General features: G+C 40.7%; 1 protein-coding gene across 11 annotated transcripts in view; it reads right to left on the bottom strand.

Annotated features, from left to right (window-relative positions):
- Window positions 1–15,778, bottom strand: part of kidins220b (kinase D-interacting substrate 220b) — a 69,534-nt gene that overhangs the window by 11,078 nt on the left and 42,678 nt on the right. For 5 of the 11 annotated variants that reach the window (XM_088626565.1, XM_088626564.1, XM_088626555.1 and 2 more), the window contains exons 23-27: window positions 9,957–10,135; window positions 8,479–8,708; window positions 5,494–5,610; window positions 3,942–3,998; window positions 1,664–1,696 (exon numbers count right to left, since the gene is read on the bottom strand). In XM_088626565.1, the coding sequence (XP_088482691.1) occupies window positions 1,664–1,696; window positions 3,942–3,998; window positions 5,494–5,610; window positions 8,479–8,708; window positions 9,957–10,135 (616 nt within the window). The remainder of the gene's footprint in view (window positions 1–1,663; window positions 1,697–3,941; window positions 3,999–5,493; window positions 5,611–8,478; window positions 8,709–9,956; window positions 10,136–15,778) is intronic. The other 6 variants (XM_088626558.1, XM_088626562.1, XM_088626560.1 and 3 more) reach the window with 6 other exon arrangements.

The raw sequence follows: 15,778 nt of genomic DNA on the forward strand, positions 1-15,778 counted from the left end.
TGCAGCCCATCCGGGCTGTGTGGTAGTTTTGTAGGTTATTGATCCAAAGATCTCATCTGGCTGCTTCTTAAAGGAAGCCAAGGTATAAACTGGGACAGCACAGACACCAATTACAAAACCCATTTCCCTGTTTTAAAGAGGGGACGGTAAATCTAAAAATCTAAAAAAATCTAAATATTTGAGATTGAAATCAATCAAACAGCAATTAGGAACACAAATGGGACAAAAAAACAGAAGACAGAGGTCCCATGCACCAGGGCTGGGAACCAGAGGCGCAGATGGTAAAAGGAATGGCTAGGACCTCTACACTGAGTGGTCCACTTCTTCTTACTTTACATTGGCCATATACAATTTCTTGCATTAGGAATTTGTCTTTTCATATACAAATTTTCTTGCTCTGCATGAGACACACAGACAGGGAGAGATGCCTGGGGTCAGATAGCAGGATCAGCCATTTATACGACACCCCTGGAGCAGTTGGGGTTAAGGGCCTTGCTCAGGGGCCCAACAGAGTAGGATTCCTCTGCCGGCCGCAGGATACAAACCGGCAACCTTCCAGCCACAGGCGCAGATCCTTAGTCACAGAGCCACCGCTCCGCCATAAGGGAATACTGCAGAACATGCTAAAAGAACACAGAACTATTAAGAGAAAAAATTAGCTAATTTGCTGGCTAGTTTACAATATAATAGTAGAAGTGATTATTCGGTATAATATTCACTTACATAGGGACTTTCATTAAGCTCTGGCCTCCAATGGAAAACACCTGTATTATTGAATGCCTTCCAAACACTGCCAATTGAGAAAAGGCTACTGCTAGTGTATGTAACCTCAGGCATGGCAATTAAACACAGCTGATAATACGTATCTGTCATCAAAACGGGTATTTGAATCTGGCTGCATGTCCTCACACACAAAGGCTATCAAAGGTATTCACCCCCCTTGGAATTTTTACATTTTATGATGTTACAATATAGGATCACAATGTATGAATTTGATTTCTTTGCCAGTGAACAACACAAAACACTCTAGAATGTGAAAACTGATAACACCATTCTATAGCTCATCCTAAATGAATTATATTTATAAACTAGAAAATATTTGATTGTAAATGAATTCATCCCCTTTCGGTCAATATCCGGTAGAGGCACGTTTGGCGGAAATTACAGCCCTGAGTCTCCTTGGATAAGTTTCTACAAGCTTTGACCATCTGGACACTGCACTTTTTGCCCATTCTTCTTTGTAAAATTGCTCAAACTCCATCAGGTTGGATGGGAAAAGTTGGTAAACAGCAATTTTCAACTCCGGTCACAGATTCTTGAGGGGACTGAGGTCCATATGATTCCATATTGAAAGACAACAAAAAGGAAAAAGTCCAAGGGACGTGAATAATTTTGATAACCCCTGTATGTATATTTTTATGTGCATGAAAGGAATTTAAGGAGATAATAAGTGATAGGATGAGAGCTAACTGTAAATCATGCAGTTTGCACATGTTAATTCCTACTCATGTGACACAATCATGCGTCCTGCGTTCTAATCCATTCTTACATGAAGCGTGTCAAAAGCGTCAGTCATTGTAACACGTTAGTAAGCTTTAGTGTTTGCAAGGGAAGCAAGATGAGGTAGCAAATTTGCGCTAGCCAAGCCCAAAGGATTCAGTACCTGTTTCGGTTTGAAAGACTGCAATTTAAACTGCTTGGGAAGAAAGGGAGAGACAGAAGGGAAGAAATAGGTGACATGCATTAGTTTTCAACAGGAGAAACACAAACAGAACCCAGATTTTGATTAGGTAAAAAGTTTCTTGCATTCTAGTATTTCAGGGATTACAACTGTGTAACAGATGAAGAACAATGATTTCCATATACTTTACTTACATGATTTCCATGGCTTTATCTTTGTCGTGTGGGGGCAGGGAACGGAAATTGGACTACTGAGCCGCTGAACCTACTATTGCTCATTTCACATAATGGCTGAGTTCCCCGCACAAGTCAGCACACAGAAAACGATACCAAGAACACAGCCACACTAAAAGCTAAACTGTTACACTTCTACATTTCCAGCACATTATTTCGGGAAACCCTATAGTCAAGCGAAAAGCAGAGAGTGGGTTTACATCTGGATTATCTGTCCTAAAACTCAATTCTAGAGCAGAGCAACACTTGAGGCAAAGACAAAAATAAATCGCCGAAAACATACAGCTGTTTTGTCTGCACATCTACAGATGGGTGTTAGGATATGTGCTAGAAGTTACTAGTGCAGAGGCACTCCAGTAAACATTAACACCTATCTTGTAAAACAGTGAAGCATCTGTACAAAGCAGAAACTCTGCTGGCTAAAAAAAATACAAATAAAAGAGCCTTGATGCTTTATATACACAAAAAAGAGAAGTTCCATTCTTGGAAGAACTTAAAAATGTAGCACCAAAAAACAAAAGCCAAACTGATAAGAATATATTTATACAGTAAGATAAAAAAAAATGTATACTGAAGAAATGAACACACTCACAAGGAAGTGTTCCTCTAACAGTTAAGCCCTAGTTCATTCTGAAAACAGTAAAAGCAGAACCGATAATAATCCCTCTGAAAGAGAGATCAATGCCCTGCATCACAACACAATTACGTTTTAAACTATAGACAGCAGACATTACACATCTTCCTTTTAGCAACCTAATAGCAAGTGTTTAAAGACAAAGTCTGCCTTTTTAATTATTTCCAGCAGAATGCCATATATAATTTAAGCACAGTGACTTCAGTTCTCAGTAATGCAGGTCTTCTGAGCACTGCTGTTTAGCTAAAGACCTCTGATGTCTATGGTCGCATTACACTTCTCACAAATCAGGAGTGCATTAAATAAAGTTGGAGTGCAGAGCATTAGTCAGTCATGGTCTGCACAGAGCAGTAAATACTAGAACTCTTAGCTATAAAACGTGACTCTGTCCCAGGAAACTGCCAGCTTCATTTCAGAGCTGGGGAAAAATAGTTTAACAATCACTTAAATACGCAGAGTGAATTTTAAACCACAGGCTCTGTAGTCATGGCTCATTCAGAATGGGAGGTATAAAAGAGCACAGAAGAGCAATCTGGGAAGTTTAAGATTTGGCTTTTGAGAATACTACCACAAAACCTAGTACGAAATCCAAGTCAAACCATTATTTTACAACTGTCCTTTACTACATACATTAAGATATTTCATCATAATGTAGTTTACAATAGCCAAAATCCTTTGTCCTTTAACAATTTTCAGAATTTAAGAGTGAGGTTAAAAGCAACAGAGCTTCTAATCTTAATTCTGAGGTCATTTAAAAAAAAACATAAATTGAAAAGAAGTGTATCTTTCAACTGAACTAGTTCAGAATGTTATTTCTATACGCATCACAAGACAACTGATAAGCAAAACCAATCTGTAAGGCATTTGCAAGCACGATCATGGCCTTAGCAATGTATATCTAAGCAGGTATCTTTGTTAATGATGTAAGAGCTAAATGGGGAAAATAAAGTGAAAAAGGCTAAAATAGAGCAGCTGGAAAAAAAAGATGTGAGATTTTGGAAACACTGCGCTTTAAGTAGGTTCTTGAATAAAGCCACACTGAAACTTTTTCCACACCACATACGACTTGATGACTTCTGACAACGTCTCTCCATGCACAAAAGACAGACACTGACATGCCTGTAGCATTGTTACACTCGGCTCTTCCACTATGACTGAAACGCATGTTAGTTTATCTTTAATGTCCTGAATCAAAAACACTGATGGCAACGCCGTATGCAGACGGACAGCCACAGCCATTAGTTGAGCCCTTATCTAGGTCAGTGTGTATCCAGAGTCAACCGATGACATCGTGTTAGTGACGCTCAGTGATGGACTGGGTTAATCTGTGCCCTCAATCTGAAGCAGCGACGAGATGCTATTGCTCCACACCACGCAGTCTGTACTGTGTTACCATTGAAGGGACAGTGGGGGAGGGAAGCCCTTCATCGGCATCCTCCTTGATAACATCCTGACAAAAACAGAAGGGGAGGCTCTTGGGTACAGTGACGAGCCAGACACGACGACGAATGAAAAGACCCGCCAACAAAAAGCATGGATGAGAGGGAAAAAAAAACAACTGAAAAACAGCAGGTTTTCTAAAGCGTACATAATTAGCAAGGGTAATTTTTTACAGGGTTTATTTCTTCACATTTCAACAACAGCCACGGAAGGCAACGCTCACAGAGCACCGACTCCTCGTTTCTTGTTGTGGTGCGTTTTTATCGTAAGAATACTTAAATGTCCTGAAAGCTACCCGCTTTTTTATTCCAATTTTAAAATAAATTTCATGTTAAAAACAGCTAGGAATCCCTGTTAGGCTTCTATGAATTAAAAAAAGGTCACAGTTATTTTATTAATGCCCTAAAGGATGAAAAGCTATGATTATTAAGGTGTTTTCCTGTTTACATAACTCAAATCGCTTCTATATTCACCAGCAGTATGAAGTAGAAATTATGTAGTTTCACACCTGTGCAAAAACGTAAGATTCGGTGCACTGGGTTTGCTTTCACTATGCCTGATCGACTGGTGCCCCATCCAGGGCGTGATCCCACCTCGCGCCCGGTACTTCCCGGACAGGCTCTGGGCTGCCATGACCCTTACCAGGAATTAGCATAAGGGACTAGAGCCATGCTTCACTGAACAACCTCACCCGAGTTTGTCTGATGAAGCAGATGGGATGCCACCGATTATGTCATTTTTCAGCTGCACTTTGTGTCCAGACGCCGAAAGTAAAAAGGTTCTGGAGCAGATCCTGGCGCGCACACACACTCGGGCGTCCACCTACAGTACGTCCCGACGGCACTCGTGTTCAAATCAGCTCCCAGCTTGAGTCCGTTTTTTAGAGAATATCATTACTTGTAAGTGCCAGGAGGACAGGTTTCACTGACTCTGGTTATGAACAATGAACGGCAGGTTCTACAAATGATACCAATCAATTGTTGGATTATGAAAGCCATTTATCCAATGTCACGAAGACATATCAAAACCTAGAAGGTCTGTACGCCGAGATCTCCTCTGGGGCCTTCTGCATTCAGCGAAGTGAGTGTGAACATGATGCAGGCAGCACTATTCTCAGTTTTGCTAGGCAACCTCTAATCAGGCTGGCAGAGTGAGACTCATTTACCCAGTTTTAAAACTACTGAACTCTCACTTCATGGTGCGGATAAACGCAGAAGCCAGTAAGACCACATGAGGAAACAACCGTTTTCCCAACAATTTTTGTAACTGTATCTGTTTGCACTTTCAATCAAAATGTTGTTCAAAGCTACATTATCTATAATAATTATATTATAGATTATTTATCTATAATACAAGAAGCAGAACACACCTGATTTAAAAAAAATAAGCTAAAGCACTGAGTTCTAAAGATTTGGTTTTTAATGTCCTACATTATCCTAAGAATTTATAGTAATTATTGGTAAATATCTTCTAGATGTGATGCATTCAGAATTCCAAATACTTACTAGTCCATTGTTTTGATCCCTGGGAAAGCCCGTTTTAACTGATGGACGTGACAAGGGATGATGGGAACTGCCAACGTATTGTCTTGGCAGATAACAAACATGATGGGGAAAATAAGGCTATGGAAAGGAAATGCGGAAAAAAAAGGAAAAATTTAGGAACTCAAAAATATACAATGGGGTTATAACACAAACAGGTGTGTGACAGCAAAAGTAACACAAACACACATTTAATTCAAGGCTTTTCGTTTCTAAACACTAGGAAAAAAAAACTGTGAGGGGAACATTCTGCAGGTTGACAAATATGATCTATCAGGGAAGCAACATCAGATGATTACCATCTCATTTTAAATATTTGACACAGCTGCTTGGGAACAGCAGGGGAACTAGACTCTCATCTTCAAAATGGGTAGATTCTGGGTCTCTCTTTCCTCACAGAAAGAGGCACAATCATTCTGTATGTAACGGCGATCCCGGTCATCTAAAGTAAAATACAGTTCTATGTTAACTACTCGCACCAGATTGCACAAACCAAGTTCTAAATTTGTGAAAATAAAAACATTCCCGTCTTGAAAACTACCCTTTGAGCATTCCCGGTACCGAGGAAATGTACTAACTAGATCTCTTTTTACATCCTGTTTCCAGTGGCTTATTTCAGCTCCGCTTGAGCTGGCCGGTCTGGTCCAGGCCTCGGCCTGCGTCCCAAGGTCTACTTTCTGCTAGGTACAGCTCAGGAAGCTGCAGGAAGTGTTAGCTAGAAGTCATGTGATTGGGGAAACACAAATCTAAACTTACGCTGACAGATGGAGCCGAACAAACATTTGGCGCTATTTATATTCTCATTGTTTCTAAATTTGTGAGTAACCTTATGTTCCTCTCACAGAACGAAAAGCCGTTAATGGCAGAAGACGAATTTGACTGCAGAATGTCACAAGGCATGTTTGGTAAAGCATTTCTGGTGCGAGTGCAAGTGGTTTGTTGTTTATAGTAGAATTATTCAGATTAAAATAAGAAAACCTGGGGGAAAATGAGCTCCCACACTTTCCTGGATTCAGCGCTGGCTTAATATAACATTTTTCCAACCAGCACAGTTGGGTCTGGCTGGATATAAGATACAATACTGTGCTGTGCTAGATGTACCTAAGGAAGACCTAAACCACAGTGGTAATGGATTTTAGTTACACCAGACCAGCTATTTCAGCAACAGCTGTGTAACACCAGTGGAAATGTGGTATTTGAATACCATGCTCCGCTTCAGTTACCTTTTACCAAAAAAAAAAAAGCTGTGGGTGAAGTTAAAAAAAGGTTACAAATTTAAAGGATCGTGATCTCCTCAGTCCTGAAAGAAAGATTTCAAAGGGACATGATTGAAACATTTAAAATCCTCGAATGTTACTGAAAAAGTCAACAAGTCCTCCTTGAAGCTCAACGATGACACAAAAGCACAGGTTGACGAGAGGAAATCAAAAGCAGGTGGATTTTGGAATAAAAGCTGCAAGCACTCATTAATGCAAAGAGCTGTGAGTGATTAAAAAACACCCCGTCACGTTGTTTTAAGCAGCATCTCTTCTCGAAATGCCTCGATGAGCTTCTGGGAATGGGAATGCAAAAAAAAATCAATCACGCAGGAAGGACCAAGCTTCTGCTACGTTCTAAAGAGATTCCTGTCCTGCTCTAAAACCTTTAAAAACAATTTTTCATATTTTCATTTTAAACTTGCCCCGGTCTGATTTTAAGTTTACGGTCTGCCTTACAACAATGGCTGGGAACTGCACAGGAGGAGTAAAGACCCAGCCTGACCTCCCATCATGCCATTCAGCCTTTGACACCGCAGGTCCCACAGCGCCCGACAGGAGGGCTCGTGCTGATTGGAGGAGAAGCACAGCCCTCCCAGGCTTCACTGCCAGCCTACAGGAAGGCTCGGGACCTGGTGTTGACCATTCCCATTCCCACCCACAATGGTACTCTGTCACTGGCCAGGAGATCTTCATCACAGCTGGCAAGTGGCGGGACCCAGGTTCGAACTCTAGCTCTTGCCAAGGACAACACAAAACAGACAGAAGATATTTAGATGGGGCCTCTCCCTACTGACACTGCCGTGAGTGTAGTTCTTAAGACATATTTATGTTCACTTACATCTTTATAAATCATTGGAACAGTTTCAGATTTTAAACCTGCTTAAAAAGAGTTATGAACGTAAGGAGACTGGCACACAAGTAATGACCTTCAGCATTTTGTTACTAGTGAAGCCATCCTTCGTGACCTGCAGGTTACAAGTTTTTTGGGGGAAGACTGATTACCAAAACACTGTGCAGCAATACTAAGGGATTTTTTTTTCATTTTGGAGAATAAACTAAATGTATGTAATGAGTTAAAAATAAAAAATAAACCAGAAAGAGAATAGTTTAACAACTGCATTCTTAATATTCTGTGATAATTTAAGTGAGTTAAGAACAAGACACAAAACTCTTCTGGCGCCACAAGCTGTGATATTTTTAGTTTTCTTTAAACAAGTCAAATGTTTATTCATTTTTATGAGCCCCCTGAGGGCAATAAATGTGAAAGAATAAAGCAGCCTCTTGGATTGGTATAATTAATTCCGATCTACCATGTTTTTTTTTTGCTTAATGCACATATAAATCTTTTTGGGATTTTTCAAACAAAACAACATCAACTTCAAGTTGGGAAACAGAGTGATCAGTACATTTCAGTGCTACAAAACACTTAAACGAAGAACAAACAGAAACCACAAGGGGAAATAAAACGTGCCTGAACCATCACTACTGTGCTACACCGCTTCTTTCACACGTAGCAGAGCATAATCAACCTCATTAGCCGGCTAGCCCGAGGAATAAAGTGAGTTACAAGACAGCGTAAGCCACCGCTGCAGGGGAAACAGACACGAAAATAAAGCCTTGCGTCACGTTCGGTCACCGTGGGAAAAGCAGGCCCGACGCTGCGCCGCGGCGGGTCCGGCCGAGCGCTCACCCGGTTGTAGAAGGGGTGCTGGGGCCCCGTCATGCCGCTGTAGTAGCTGCTGTGCGGCTGGGGCGAGACCACGCCGGGGGGGTTGAAGGGCCCGGTGAAGGAGGCGGCGGGCGAGCAGGCGGACGACGGCTGGCTGAACACAGAGGCGGCCCGGGGAGCAGCGTCCTGCAGGGGCAGCGTGGGATAGGCGATCCCTCCCATGTTCAGCTGTTCCCTGGCCGCGCGTACATCTGGGAAGAAATGAAGGCTTTTTAAAAAAAACAACACAAAGAGGACTTCACGAGGAAAAAAATATCACAGAATACAAAAAGGGAACGGGAAACCCATGTTTTAAAAAAGGCATTTTTAGCCGTATATGATTTTGACCGGTATATGGGGCACGTAACGCAATAAGATACCCCTTGAGGACTGGAGAATATAAAACACATGAAAAACACTCATTTAGGTTTATATTAATTACAAAACACAACAATTCAAATAATATTAAGCACTATATATATTCTAATAACATAGAAAAGTGTGTTAAAATTTTCTCAGGTCTAGCTGCAGAGTGAAAGGAAAGCACATAAAAAACTGAAAAAGCCATTAATGAGGGGACAAAATAGCACAACAGTTTAACAGACTGTATTTCAGATTAGCAATGCGTTGATATCTGTCGGAACATGCAAGGCAGGAGCAAACACAATGCTGAAGTGCTATGTTCCATAGAGGAAATGCTGAAGTGTGATGGGAAAAAAAAAACATTCGGCAACAACAAATTGATTGTCACGCACACAACACTTCAGGGGAAATGTGAAGAGGCAATTTGCAAGAAAAATAAGTTTCCGCGAACCCTCCTCGGAGGGAAAGAGAGAGAGATGAGCAAGCAGTTTCTGAGTTTCAGAATAAATATCGAGCACGTCTGTTTGTGGGAAAACATTCCTCCCAACTTCCCACATGGAGGCGGCAGGTGTCAATAAGGAGACAGGCATCTGACGCAAACAGGACGGTCTGTTCAAAGTTGTGTACCGACACTAAGAAATAGCCAGTAAAGCACAAAACTGATTTGTGGGTAGTACCGCCCTATTCAATTAAATTCATTTGTGTTTGCACAGACCTGACAATTTCTTTTATACTGAATGAATGCACTTTTACCTTTATGGCTCTCCATACATTGTATAGGCCTATACGAAAGGATAATAGGTTCAGACAAGATAGAGATTCTGTGTGGAATGAGCTGCTATTCAAACTGCCACCCTACCAGGTGACTGAAGGCAGCAGCTCATTCCCCACAGCATTCTGGGTGATGTCGTCCAGACAAGAGTCTCCATCTTGTCTGTCCCTTCTGCTTTCCTACAGCCTGTAATGTGGATGACACAGTCGACTCTCTTGAAGGTGGACTTGCAGTTCGCATGCCAAGTTCCACCTGCCATCAAGAGGCCTGGCTCAACTGCGTGATACAGTATGTGTCAAATTCATGCAATCCCTTTGAAACTTACCTGCAATAATCTCACGCAGTTTGGGGTCCAGATTGACAGTGCATGGCAGGAAGGTTTTAATGTCTCTCGATGTGAGAACAGGGGTCCGGGAGGAGAGGAAGACTTCAAAGCTGCGAATGTCGCCGTCGATTTCCAACAAGGGTTCCACATCTTTGGTTGTCGGGATGTTCTTTGAGATCCTAAAGATTTTTTAAAAAATGAAGATGAATTATATAAACATTTTAGACTACTTCACACTGTACCAATGAAACAGGAACAAAAAAAAACAGAGAGGCTGGTTTGGATTGGATAAGCCGTGTCATACTGTGATCCTCTGCACTGCACAGAGCAATGTCCAATCAGTCATTTAACTCCTTTAACTCCAGTCAGTAGCTAACCAATAGCTAACATTTTGAAATTCTTCTTGTGTCAGGGATTATAAACTTATACACACCTCCTGTAGAGTGCTATGAGGTTCTGGCACTAGTGACATTTGTTCATCTATTCCTCCAGGCAGAAATGCTCTAGGTTTTTAGGCCCATTTAGTTGCTCTTTATGAACTGATTTCTTGAGTTTGACACACACTTTTTTTCGATTGGATTGAGGTCTGCAGATTGTGATGGCCAGTCAAAAACATTCATTTTGTGCTTTTACCATTCTGCGTTTGTGATTTTCCATCTTGAAATGTCCATTTATAGCCATACGTGGGCTTCTTGAGAGAAGGAACCGGAGGTCTGACAAGAATAACCCGGCACATGTCGGAGTTCATGATTCCCAAAACGTAACAGACCCCCTGCCACCCTGTATGTGGCAATGTGGTCTGCTCTCAGAAGAGGCTTCTTTTTTGCATGCCCAGACATGAATGTCATAATCATGCCAGCGATACTGGACGGCAGTCTTCATGCTTTGTCAAGATGAACTCCATCTGTTACCTCTGGGTTTAAATTAGCCTCCGGAACCACTTGTCTCACAGCCCAAGATGCCAAGACACACTTGTGTCCTTTTACCAGCAGCCTTAGATTTCTTCATCTAAGAAGGTATACTACGCTGTAAAGTGGTAGATTCAACTTTTCTTGTGGATTCTTTTGTAATCATTCTCCATCTTGCGGAGATCAATGAACATTTGCCTGCAGAGTGGTCTCTGACCTGAGCCGTGATGAAGGATGCCACTGCTGTATTGTCTTCTGCGTGTTACCTCTTTTTATACCCCAAGGAAACAAGAAACCTTACGAAGCCTCAATACAGTTCCACAGTATTCCTCTCTACTCCCTAAGAGCAGAATATCACTCTGGATTTGGTTTTGTTGGATTTTAATGTTATAGTTGCAGATTAAACGTGACCACTGTATTTTCTGGAATTAAATTATGATCAATACGAGTTGGTTCTGCCCAACACAATCACAAATACAGTGTATCGTTTTTGCAATTGCTTTAAAGACATTATTATCTAATTTATTATTCATTCTATAATAGGATGTTTTGTGTTCCCGTATATTATACTGCATATACACGAGTATAATAAACTAAAGGTGTGAACAAATCTGCAAAGCACATAAGGGAAAACATACTGATAGAACGCTGTTCTTTCATACTTAGCTACCAACAAGGGAACACTGATTACCATTAGACAAAACTGAAAACTTCAGTATGAGCCAGCATATACCTGATTTGATTGCCCATATGTTTTTAGCTATTGTATAACGCTTCTTTATTAACCTTGTGTATGGCCACTGGTTATTTCACAGAAGCCATTCACTCACTTCTTTAGTGAATGACCTTGATGACAATGATGACCTCTGAAAGTCAAGGCATCAGGCTTAGGCACTGTCTACAAGCCTGCTGTCTAAATATACCTCTTCCTCCGTTTTGCTCTGCAACACTCTGTTGTGGCACAACTGGTTCTCTCTAAATTCCTGTTCAACACCATAGTTTGTTCTTTGTCTTGTACTGTTTATAAAACTTCATGAGTGATCTGCATATGCATATGATTCTGAAGGATCTCAATACAACTACCCTCACAATTCACACAGCTGAGTCATAACCCCCCCCCCCCGAATACAAGCAGATCTAAAACACTTAACTGTAACATGGAAAGGCACTGTTTTCAAGTAGGGTTATATAAACCTTAACACAGCCTGCAGCCCAACCCTTGCTACAGAGGAAAACCTTTGTCTATTAAAAAGGCTTCACTGAGCTGTTGCAAAGTATAATCTCTCGTTCAATAAATAATTTTATTGTTTTACAAGATGCGTGCTTGTTAGAGAAGCTGTAAACTTACATAAGATTGTCTGAAAACTCTTGCCAGCAGTGTAATACACCTCTGACCTTTCCGAGCAAGCTGCTTGTAATGTAACTCACAGACCAAGTGATGTGTACATGTTCAACAGGACCCGGTAACCACAGCTGTTCCTTCACAACATCACATGAGGCTGATTCCTTCATTTTAGCTTTTCAGCCTGGTCCATCATAATAACAACAGGACATTGTTAGTACCCAAAGCCTTGTCCTGTATCTTAAAGCAACTTGCACGAATGAAGCTGACCCTATCATCTATGCCATTCCAATCTAAAGCTACAATACAAAGGCACTGTAAAATAACATACAGTATTTGTCTCCCCTTTCACATCTCAAGACTGTATCGGACATGTCTGATAAGATAGGAATAAGTTAATATGGCAGACAAAAAGAAGACTTATCATGTAACATCATGAGGAAACCTCAAAAAACATTATTTCTCTTCAGCCAAGTTCAACTAAGAAAGATCCAGAGTCAATTCCCTGAAGAAACCTGCTTTGCTTTAGAATTACAATGTCCGAGGGGTTCAAGGGGTACAAAGTGAGAATACTCTGGCCAAGAAGCAGCTGCTGCCTAAGGACAGTCATTTAATGTGCTCAAGTCTCCAAAATCAAAGGGTCAGCAAGGAAGCTGAGAAGGATTTAAATATTAACAGTCAGCTGCCCTTTCACGTGAAAAGAAATTAGGTGAATGGTGAATATTGCTAGCAGCTTTCCTTAATGCTGAATGAGCGCAGTGTACCATGAAACTGAACATATAAGGGCTTTGTAGAGAACAGCCCACACAGTGTTTAGAGGGAACCACTTCCTCGTAGCTCAGTCCTGCTGTGGTGGCTGAAGTCATGCTCCAGGAGGAGCGGGGGAGAGTTTTATCAGCTTTTCAGCAAGACTGGATCACAGAGCGACCGCCAGTGTTACACAATGCTAAGAGCAGGCTCAGCCTGGAGCAAAGCAGTAACAAACTGAACGCACATAAAGGGAAAACGAAATACAGAAAAGTTTAAATAATTCGAAAGCGCCTTGATCCGACTTCCGGCAATTCAAATCAGTTGAAGTTTTTCCTCAAAGGCTTACAGGAAAAAAAACCCAACATGGAGATGAACTAGGGAAACGCAAGTATGAATTAGCTCTCAGTTTCTCTAAACTGGAAAGCCAGACCGAAAATGGAGATGTCTGCTATAAACCTTGAACTGCCTTTCATGAGTTGTGCCTACACTAATGCACTACTGTGTGTATTCTCAAAACCTGAATTCAGCACACTTAATTAATATTTTGCAGTGCTAGAATTCTGTTTTTGTAAGAACTGGAAAATGCTGAAAGCATAGGAGAAAGGACAGAGCTCATGATTTAACTCCACCAAGTGTTGATATCACTATATTGATGCTTTATAAATCACTAGCCTTCAACAACACACAGTCGCTTAATTGTTTCAAATCAGTGATAAAAATACAGTGCAATATTTTCAAACATTTGTTTGGTACAACTTAAGAGACAGTGTCCATTAACAAACACATTTCAAAGATACCTAAAATTCATAAATGGGAAATCAATAGTTTGAACTTCATGACATTATGTGGACTAAGTTAAATTTAATTTATAGAAATTCCTTAAAGTCTCAAATGTTTCCTATGATGGATAGCAAAACCAACAGTTAGGTAAGCTCTCAAAAATGGTCAACTCTAAATAAAAAAAACAACAAAAGACAGTCTTCTTTTTAATACCTCCTGGTGTTAAAGCTTTCTGAATCCGTGTCTGGTGGTGTTTAGCCATAAGATGTGTTTAAATACAGGGGGTGTTAAACTGTAATAACACTATCTACATCATCAAAGTATTCTAAAATAACGCACAGACTCAAAAAGACAGCTTTAATGCTAATTGCAGAAAAAACTGGCAAAACTATCAAGTAATTAAAATAAATTACAGTTGACTTTCTTCTTTTTGGAACAATAAAGAACTTGAGCTGATGCGTGGTCCATAACAGTGAAAAGAACAAGAACGTACATTTTGTGGGATTTAAAAGCTGTATCGGTGTTTTGACTGGTAAAAGTGAAGGACTCTGCAGCCACTCAACGAAAAAAACGTAATTCATGTGCTGTGTACCAGCAAAGGCTAGTACACTGCGTTGAAACAAAACATTCTCAACTTTTCTTTCGTTGATCGGAACGGTAACCGATCTGAAAGCCAGCACTGGTCGCCTTCATTCTTATTCAGTCCTCCCACACAGAGCATCTGACAAAAAGAACATAATTCTTCTACTATTTCAACCAATGAATGCGACACTTGACTCTCCATCCAGCCACATTCTGCGGGCAGTCTGTAAACACTCTCAATGAGGCTTACTCCTCAACAGCACATTTCCATAAAAACCCCAAACGTAAAATGCCAACATAGATTTATTTTTGAAGTCAATAAAAAGAATCAGTGTTCTTAATAAAAAGACAACAATGGCCGTCAGTATTCAGCTGAATTCAAGTATTGCCTCGAACCACAGCAATGCCTTTTCTATATCCAGTAGAGACAACGAGGTTCCAGTGTCGACACAATGTAGAGTCAAGTAAGTTGATTGTGTTTTAAGAACTGCCATATGGCCCCATACTAGGGCAAAACAAATGTGTTTCCAGTTACACGACTGCAGTTTTTTTTCAACTGTGGAAACTGCTGAAACATTTTCTACGGTGAAGTGTCCCTTAAACCTTATCCGTCCACCCATTTCCTAAACAATTTATCCAACACGGGGTTGTGGGAGAGCCGGAGCCTATCCCAGCAAACGATGAGCGCAAGGCAGGGCACTGGATGGGATGCCAGTCCGTCTCACTGCACACAGAGACACAGACACAGACTCACACTTGCTCCGGGGCTAGTTTTCCCAGAAGCTAATTAACCTGCCAGTGTGTCTTGGAGAAGAAAGAGGAGGAATACAAAGGGAGAACATACAGACTCCACACAGATAGCACCCCAGCACTCAAACCCAGGGCCCCAGCGCTGCAAGGCAGCAATGTTAACCACTGCAGACTGTGTTCCTTAACTTTTTGTATCAGAATAATTTATAAAGGCTTCAAATGTCTTAATTTACGGAGTATTTCATTTTGTTACAGAGAAAATGTATTTCTGTCCAGAAAGCAACTTTCCAGATCCATCTGTGAATCCATACTGGATCTGGATTAACAGAGTGATGTCTGTTTAAACTCCTGCTGTACACACCCACTGGGATGGCAATTTCAAACAGGACAGCTATAAAAATAGTTCAGTGGAAAAAGAAGCAAAACGCATCAAGCTATTTTTATTTTTATTTTCCGAAATGCCCATGCAAACAGAAAAAGGAATTAATGTGAAACATGCAAGATGAAAAAATAAAAAGCTCTTAAATGCCCTTGATGACTATGCGATTCATAATTTCAAGTTGAAAACAAGCCCCAGAACCTTAACTGACCTTAATACTGTATTTACTGTATCCTCAGCTCTTAAGGACATTGGTCTTTAGAATGTGCTATGAGAGAAAAAAGCTTTTATGAGTTCTGGAAGTGCTGGAGCTGTAATGAAATATTTTAAA

Source organism: Lepisosteus platostomus, chromosome 3 (assembly GCF_059453375.1).
Source record: "Lepisosteus platostomus isolate fLepPlt1 chromosome 3, fLepPlt1.hap1, whole genome shotgun sequence".
In the NCBI taxonomy this organism is placed as follows: domain Eukaryota; kingdom Metazoa; phylum Chordata; class Actinopteri; order Semionotiformes; family Lepisosteidae; genus Lepisosteus; species Lepisosteus platostomus.